The sequence below is a fragment of the Photinus pyralis genome, unplaced genomic scaffold (assembly GCF_008802855.1).
Source record: "Photinus pyralis isolate 1611_PpyrPB1 unplaced genomic scaffold, Ppyr1.3 Ppyr1.4_LG5, whole genome shotgun sequence".
NCBI classification, from domain to species: domain Eukaryota; kingdom Metazoa; phylum Arthropoda; class Insecta; order Coleoptera; family Lampyridae; genus Photinus; species Photinus pyralis.
In genome coordinates, this window is record NW_022170596.1 from 23,396,914 (window position 1) to 23,405,555 (window position 8,642).

Sequence of the window (8,642 nt, forward strand, 5' to 3'; positions counted from 1 at the left end):
ACGTCTTGATCGGGATTCACGGTAATTTTTGGTCGTTTCGAAATAATGTCTTCGGTTTTTACAACACTTTGTTTTTTGCCAATAAATTCTTGAGGAACATTAATTTCTTTGACGAATTCTGCAAACTGTCGGCCACCTTCTGGATTTGTTGATTGACGCGGTCTTATTGTGTCGTGTATTAAGTCGATAATATTCGATGACGGGATTACTTCGCCTTTTATTGTGACAATTCCTCTATTGTCCCATAAAATATCACCCGAAGCGTTGAGTATTCGTAGAAAACTTTCGGCTTTTTTCTTAAAAGTTTGTGGAATTGAGGCTATTATTTCATCTTCTGATATTCCTGTAGGCTTCGATTCAATTGCTATGCTTACAGGTTTTCGCATTTGTTCCGAAAAATGTAAATATTTCTGTAAAACTTGAGAATACTGTTGCCACTTTTCATATGAAGACAACTTAGAATTTAATACTTGTGACATTTCGTCATCAATTTGCGATAAAACATCGTCTTTCCTAGTTTCATTTGCTTTAATTCGCTGCATAAATTCCTGCGGTACGAGTAACATTTTCTTTGCGTGTTCCATGATTATTGAAAAAGACTTCCGAGTAAGCCGCCAAGTAACGGCCCTAGCACAAATGGCAAGAATGCACCTCCGTTTTGAATTAGTATCTGTTTCTTCTTTTTTATCTTTTCACGGGGCGTTACCATACGCCGTAAGATGGTTTTATGACGAGCGAGACTTCGCTTCTGATCAGCGGTCAAATCGACTTGTCCTTTTAAAGTGTTGTAAATACACTCACATATGCATTCAATTTGATTGTCGTCCAAACATTTTATCAACGCTAACCGCTCCTTTGGTCCCAATTTTGAGAGAGCACGAAGCAACTCGGAATGTTTCGTCAACTTTGAAACCATTATGAATGTACCAATTGCTCAAGATTCAAACCTTTAATACCCTTTTTTGGTATATATACCACACAAGCGCCATCTTCTTCAAATATCGATGTTCTATAGCGGAAAACATCCGGTGTACTTTGTTTTAAATCGAATAACAGATATCCGTGGGGTTTAGACGTTGCATCATTATACGCTTCTTCTAAAAATTTGGAGTTTTCAGGGCAAATTTGCCGCGTTAAATGCTTTATTTGTGCCCGATCTCGGGGATTTTTGAATAAAATAATGTAGTGTGCATTTAAAGATATATCTCTCTGTCCTTTTCCTTGATGAAATATGTTTTGGGTTAGAAAGAAAACACTGAGGTTACGATGATGACATCCTTTTGTAAAAAATGTCAACAATAGCTCCATTTGATTCACGCATTAAATCATCAATAATTATCAGTACAGGTTTTAAGCCATCGAAACTGGACATATCGGGTAAGCCTTGATGGAATTCAACACCTTTTAGATCTTCGTACAATGACTGCCATTCCCCGTAATGCCAAACTATTTTTTCAAACAGTACAGAGCAGATGTTTGTTATATTTTTTAGAAAGTTTACAATAAAATAACTCTTTCCCGACCCGCTTGGGCCACTTACAAGAGCGGAAAATGGATGAAGAAATTTATTTTCCATTGTAATGTCTCGAAGTATAACACCAAACTGATTAAAAGAATGTAGAACTTACATTTATATTTATTTACATTTATTTGTACAAGAACCTATCATCATAAGTTTGCATATAATCCTCTATCTTATCAATCACAAAATACGGATACTTATGGACTAACTCATGTATAACTAAAGGTTCATCAGTTAAATTTACTAACAAATCGTTATAACTCACATCTTTTTGCTGACGTCTATCCAGAATGTCCACAACTTTTTCTACAAAGTTTTTGAAAGGACAATCATTACCTTCCAAATAATTACCCAAATAATTAAGCTTCTGACGTAAGTAGTCTGCCATAGCGATCACTTTTTCCAGGGTGACGAGTCCCAAGTACAGTTCACAGTGGATTTCTTTCTTCGAAATGATACGCGCAGCTTTATATTTTCTGCAGCACCGTACATGAAAATCTTCTAGATCGAAAGTTTCATCTTCTTCCTCGCGCTTTACTGCTCCGACGATGTCTTCTAATTCGCTTAAAAAACTCTCGAATGCACTTTTTGAAAAATATATGCTCCGATCCTTGCCTTGTATCTTGACACAGGGGCAATCTTCAAATACGTCTAGACCCACTTTCAGGATTTTGGATCCACTATTATTTAGATTAAATGTCGACTCACTGAGTAATTGCTGTCGTTCTTTATCCATAAACTTGTTATGTATGCGCTTACGGTCTTGTGTTGATAAACAGAAATCTTCGTGTCTGGGCACTGGATTATTGTAAGATGAGATGTTGTATTCCTTCATAACATCCCTGTCGAATGCTCGGTGATCATCCTCTGTGTAGCAGAATTCTGGCGATGATGCAATAGGCTTGTAGTAATTGAGTGTCGTCGACAACTTTTCAGCAGTACGAGGATCTCTGGGGTTTGTTGATGGACGAGAATAAGGTTTGCTGTACGAAAACATAATCTGTAACGAAATGTAAAATTAGAAAATAATTGCAACAATTTAATTACCAATTAGAAAACAATTGCAACAATTTAATTACCAATTATATCAAAAAACAGAGGCGATTGAACTTACTTGTAACTTTGAACTAGTACACTGACACAATATCACGTTGAACACTGAACTGAACACAAATGAGAACGAGTCGTCACACACAGTAGCTTTTATAAACTGCGCGTAACTGTAAATCTAATACGTCATCCTCGCGAATTAAATCAAAATACCAAATCGATGAGTCATATTGCGAACAATAGAAATTGATTGATGTGGTGCCATAAAGTCACCCACAGAACAAAAGATGTGGCTATTCATGCGGAAAACAGGTTTAGCGAGTTATGAGTCATACTTGTGCAGGTGTCCTGAACAAAAAGAAAACACTTATACGCCCAGTGTGAACTAAGTGCTTTCCCATGTAACCGGATGTAGAAACAAAAGAAATGATTGATGTGGTGCCATAAAGACGGCCACAAAACAAAAGATATGGTTATTCATGTGGAAAACAGGTTTAGCGGGTTATGAGTCATGCATTTTAAACAATAGATCGTGTTTAATCAAGCGTAAAACCGGTTTTAGGCGAACAATAGAACGTTCGGCAATGTTCGGAAGGGGGCGGATTCTGTTTTACCTGACCTGACCTGATATAAAAAAGCTTATGTTCGTGACTCGAAATTACTTGCGTTCTTACATCTGTACGTACGTGTTTTCTCGTGCTTTGCGTGTTTTTATTGTGAGTGTTTAGTTTTTGTGCATAAATTTCTGCAATGGCCGCCCATTTCAAGTTGTTGTGTCGTGTTTTTGAGAGTGGTCTTCTGTCGGAAGACGATATGGTGGAGGCATATTATTATATGCTCCGAATGGTAACTTCCGGGGAGGTAACTCCCGACGCCGCAGACATTGAACGCTTCAGGCGTCTTCGCGAAGCAGTTGGGGCAATACAAACGCGCCTGCTTCAACAAAATGTGGTAAGTTTTTAATATTTGTACACTTATAAATTTCTAAATATAAATTTCTTTGTAGAATTCCCATCACGTTGCTGCTATAGCAAACAATCCGCAGTCGCAGCCCCTCGACCTCTGTGTGAAAGTAAGTTTATTTAATTTTTAAAGTTTCGTTTTCTAAATGTTGTTTATTTGTACAGAATGAAGTTCCGTCACCCACTATCCATCATCTTCAACGAGAGCAATCTCAGCCCCTTGATCTCACTGTAAAAGTAAGTTCATTTTATTTTTGTAAAGTTGTTTCATATTTTAATTGTAAATTTCATTACAGCATCCACCGCTACCGTCTTCCCCTGACGCCTACAAACCCCAATCGCAGCCCCTCGACCTCTGTGTGAAAGTAAGTTTACTTTAATTTTAAAAGTTGTTTCATATTTTAATTGCACATTTCCTTACAGCATCCACCCCCGACCTTCCGTTTCGTCTTCCCATGCAAAGCCTAAGCGAAAGCGTGCTGCTCCGTGTGTAAATAATGTAAGTTGAATAATAATTTTCAAGTGCGCAAGTTCTAAATGATAACGTCTTTACAGATTCTTAACCCTCAACCATCAACATCGGGACTACAACCAGCCACATCTGTAGCGCCCTGTGTAAATAATGTAAGTTTTGTTTTAATTATTCTAAAACAATGACTTTAATTGTTAACTTCTTTGCAGCTTAACTCTGTTACATTGACCTCTGGTCTGCAACCATCACCACCGCAAGTTGGTCGTGGAGTTCCTCATCGCTTCTCTGTGTTGTCAGAGGGTGAGCGGTACATAAAAAAATTCAACTTGACAGCCCAGCAACTGATGATCAAGTTTAATAATGCGGAAGCCAATGAAGCACCTTTAGAATGGCTTAAGGTATGCATACAAAGCTATTTTATTAAACTAAACTTAACTGAAGTTTTCTGTTTCAGAAATCACTGACAGCTCTTATCAATTACGTAACTAAGAGGCATAGTGGGAGTGACCGTATTGGTATGATGCTGACAAATAGCGAGTTCCCCGACAATCCTCTTGGTTTCTCGTTCCGTCGTGTAGATCAGCTGAATGCTGACGTTATGCTGAAGACTCTGGATAAAGTTATGCAGAGTAACAAGGCGTTCTTCTCCAGCGATGCACTACGAGTTGATGTAAGTCTGATTACCCCACCCAGTGGTAAAGGACGTCAAAGAATGACCGGGGTCAGCTTCGCGGAGTTCTCACGGCAAAAACGTGGAATCATCATCATCAACAACGATGACACTTTGTGCCTCGCTCGAGCCCTCGTAACCGCCATAGCTTTCCGGACCAACTCCATAGAGCTACCCTACCTGAAAGTCGGGCATAGTCTTCAGAAGACTAAGGCTCTTCAACTATGTGCAGCTGCTGGCGTGGATTTATCGGCTGGCGGTACCATTGATCACATACGTCAGTTCCAGGATCATCTCACCGACTTCACCATCGTAGTATACAATCACCGTATGGGAAAAACAGTGTACTTTGAGGGTCCACGATCTCCACAACGTCAAGTACTGAATCTGATAATGGAAAACGAGCACTACAACGTAATCACCAGTTTAACGTCAGCGTTCACGTGCGAGTACTTTTGTGAGCTGTGTCGGGTTCGCATGAGTAAACGACAACATCATAAAGACTGTAAGTACATTTGCCCCTGTTGTCACACTAGTCCTCCGTGCAACAAGGATGCTCCGAACATTAAGTGCGAGGTGTGTAACCGTGATTTCCGCGGCCTTGAGTGCTTTCGTCATCATAAAGACCAGGAATTGTGCGCGAAAGTGCGTCGATGTCGTACGTGTTTGGTTACGGTGTGGAAGGAGAAAAAGCCACACAAGTGCGGTATCAAGAAATGTGTTACATGTCAAGCTGACCGACCAATACGCCATTTGTGCTACATGGCGAAGAATACCCCCGATAAAAAGAAGATGAACAAAGACTTTGTGTTTGTTTTCTATGACTTTGAGTGTCGACAAGACGACCAATTCGAAAATCGCGCCAACACGTACGTCCACGTTCCCAACTTGTGCGTCGCTCAACAGCTCTGCAAATCGTGCATCACAAATAATACAGACATCAACGTCCCTTGTGATAACTGTGGTCCCCGCGAACATATATTCAAAGAAGACCCCGTGAATGAACTTTTAAAACTCGTGTCCTCCCTGGCTCGTAAGAATCGTGACGTCGTGGCTATCGCTCACAACAGCAAAGGGTACGATAGTATCTTCATCTTGAAGGAAATGATGAAAACTCCTTCGGCATGGAATCCTGACATTATCGCTACGGGTACAAAGATTACGTCGCTGGCATGTAACAACAACATTAGGTTCATTGACAGTTTGAACTTTATGCCTGTCCCATTAAGTGCTCTACCGAAAACGTTCAGTTTCCCTGGGTGTAAAGGACACTTCCCACACTTCTTCAATACTCTGGAAAATGCTAATTACATTGGCCCACTACCCTCCCCACATTTTTATGGAGTCGACGAAATGTCTGAAAGAAATCGCGACGATTTCTTCAAATGGTACAATGCAGAAGTGAACCGCAACGCTATATTCAATTTTAAGGAGGAGATTGTAAAATATTGTGTCCAAGACGTCAATATCTTACGGCAGGCGTGCGTGGAGTTCTGGCAGAAATTTTCCGAGGAGAACAAGGTGGACCCCTTCCGCGAGTGTTGCACTATTGCCTCTGCATGCAGTCTGGTCTTCCGGAGAAACTTCCTTCAAGAGGAGACGATCGGCCTCATTCCACATGGAGGGAACAGGATGGCCGATAATCAAAGTCGGACAGCCATCAAATGGCTGATTCATCTACAAACCACTGATGTTCCCGATCTTCAACACGCTGGCAACTCTCGAGAAGTTCGCCTAAAGGAGGGAATCCTTGTCGACGGATACTCCGCAGCTACGAACACCGTGTACCAGTTTCATGGTTGCTACTTTCACGGTTGTGAGTCATGTTACTCCGACCAGACGACACCACTGAAAGGGAACAAGTCTGACACAATGGCAATGCGGCGTGAAAAAACCGAAGCCACTTCATCACGCATTCGTACTGCAGGCTACAATTTAATTGAAATGTGGGAGTGTGAATTCCGCACATATTTAACAAACAACCCAGAGACCGACGCTTTACTGAATGGCCATAATGTATTAAGACACGAGCCTCTGAATCCTCGCGATGGCTTCTTTGGAGGTCGGACAAATGCCATCAAGCTATACCACAAGGCCGAAGAAGGGGAAGAAATCAGGTATTTGGACGTGTGTTCCCTCTACCCCTACGTAAACAAGTATGGGAAGTATCCTTTGGGCCATCCTCGAGTACTTGTTACGCCCGAAGAACTTCACTCCTGCAACTTGAACACCATAGAGGGCATGGTTAAGTGCACTGTCCTTCCTCCGCAAAACTTGTATCATCCCGTACTACCATACAGATGCCATGGTAAACTTATGTTCCCGCTATGCCGTACATGCTGCGAAACAATGAATCAAGGAGAGTGTGAGCACAATGATGATGAGGACCGACGTTTCACTGGCACTTACGTAGCCGACGAACTACGGAAAGCCATCTCCTTGGGTTATGTCGTTCAGGAATTGCACGAAGTATGGGAGTATGAGACAACCCAATACAACCGTGAGTCGAAAACCGGCGGTTTATTCTCCGGTTATGTGGACAATTTCCTGAAAACAAAACAGGAATGCAGTGGATGGCCATCCTGGTGTCTTTCCGAAGAGGCATGTATGAAGTATCTAGCCGACTACATGGAGCATGAGGGGATTCAACTTGATCGGAGCAAGATTGAAGTGAACGCTGGTCTCCGCTATATCGCCAAACTATTCCTCAATTCCTTTTGGGGAAAGTTTGGCCAGCGCGACAATCTGTCGAAGACGAGCATCATCTCGGAGGCTGAAGAATTCTTCAAGATGCTCACGGATCCGTCCATGGAAGTCAACTCCATCATTCCCGTAAACGACGAGACCCTCATCGTCAACTGGACCCTCCCCGAAGAAGCAGTCGAGCCATTGAAAACCACAAACGTTGTACTGGCAGCCTACACCACAGCCAATGCCCGTCTGGTACTATACGAGTACCTGGAGAAGCTTGGCGAAAGGGTCCTGTATTTTGACACCGACTCTGTAATCTTCACGCAGAAATCCGAAGAATGGTCACCACCTTGCGGGAGCTTCTTGGGAGATATGACCGATGAAATCGAGTGTTATGGACCCGGGAGCCAAATTGTGGAATTCGTTAGTGGCGGCCCTAAAAACTATGCATACAAGGTGTTTTCGTCCAGTGCGAACACGTATAGTGTTGTGTGCAAAGTTAAGGGCATATCCCTAAACTATAAGAACAGCCGCGTAGTGAACTTTGAAACAATCAAAGACGCTGTGTTGAACAATGCCCCGGAGACTTACGTAGAGACAGATCGACGTATAGCTCGCACGTGTACGTACGACGTCATCTCCAAGCCGGAGAGGAAAAGGTACCGTGTCGAGTACACGAAGCGTCGCCGTTTAGACGTAGGATACGACACTCTACCATACGGCTATAGAACAAATTAGCTTTAGTTTGTACATATTTAGTTTTTAGTTTGTACATACGTTCCGTGGATTAGGCCTACAGGGGACACCACGTTAAAAAAAGCGCGCCTCAGCCTTACCTCCAGGGTGGTGTGGAAATGGGTTTGTATCATAATTATTGTTTATTGTTGCATTTTTTTTTGTACTGATTTTGTTTATTTATTTGTTTCTGTGATGTAATAAATATAATTAAAACTTGTTTTGCTCATTTCTAGCTTCTATTTTCAGCATACTACAGTGAGAACGATATACGCAATGAGTTAGAGAGAGAGAGAGAGAGAGATGGTGCACAAATGAGTAAGAGAGAGAGCGATAGTGCACAAACCCAAAATATTTTTAAAGTCCTAATTTTTTTAAATTTCCCGCCTTCGGTGGCCATTTTGTTTTTCCGCCATTTTGTTTTCAATTAGAGTAATTAAAATGTAATTACACATGTGTGTGTATGTGTAATTATACATGTGTAATTGTTTATTACATATGTGTAATTACCACATATGTGCAATTATTTGTACAGCAAAT

General features: G+C 41.4%; 2 protein-coding genes and 1 long non-coding RNA gene across 3 annotated transcripts in view; 2 read left to right on the plus strand and 1 right to left on the minus strand.

Annotated features, from left to right (window-relative positions):
- LOC116171202 overlaps positions 1-8,201 on the plus strand; it is a 13,845-nt gene extending 5,644 nt beyond the window's left edge. The window contains exons 7-9 of the mRNA XM_031487902.1: positions 4,090-4,158; positions 4,216-4,404; positions 4,461-8,201. Coding sequence (XP_031343762.1) covers positions 4,351-4,404; positions 4,461-8,105 — 3,699 coding nt within the window. The 5' untranslated portion in view covers positions 4,090-4,158; positions 4,216-4,350 and the 3' untranslated portion in view covers positions 8,106-8,201. The remainder of the gene's footprint in view (positions 1-4,089; positions 4,159-4,215; positions 4,405-4,460) is intronic.
- LOC116171203 lies at positions 1,497-3,153 on the minus strand. The gene is made up of 2 exons (XM_031487903.1): positions 2,637-3,153; positions 1,497-2,522 (listed from the first exon to the last, which is right to left on the minus strand). The coding sequence occupies exon 2, from the start codon at positions 2,517-2,519 to the stop codon at positions 1,647-1,649; it is 873 nt and encodes a 290-aa protein (XP_031343763.1). The 5' UTR covers positions 2,520-2,522; positions 2,637-3,153; the 3' UTR covers positions 1,497-1,646.
- Positions 3,202-3,899, plus strand: LOC116171204. The gene is made up of 3 exons (XR_004145397.1): positions 3,202-3,644; positions 3,700-3,771; positions 3,831-3,899. It is a non-coding gene; the product is annotated as an uncharacterized LOC116171204 (long non-coding RNA).
- Positions 8,202-8,642: the final 441 nt, after the last annotated feature.

Bases quoted from the DNA above. Each gene is read 5' to 3' on its own strand.
- LOC116171203 (XM_031487903.1), bottom strand. From the start codon at position 2,519: ATGTTTTCGTACAGCAAACCTTATTCTCGTCCATCAACAAACCCCAGA.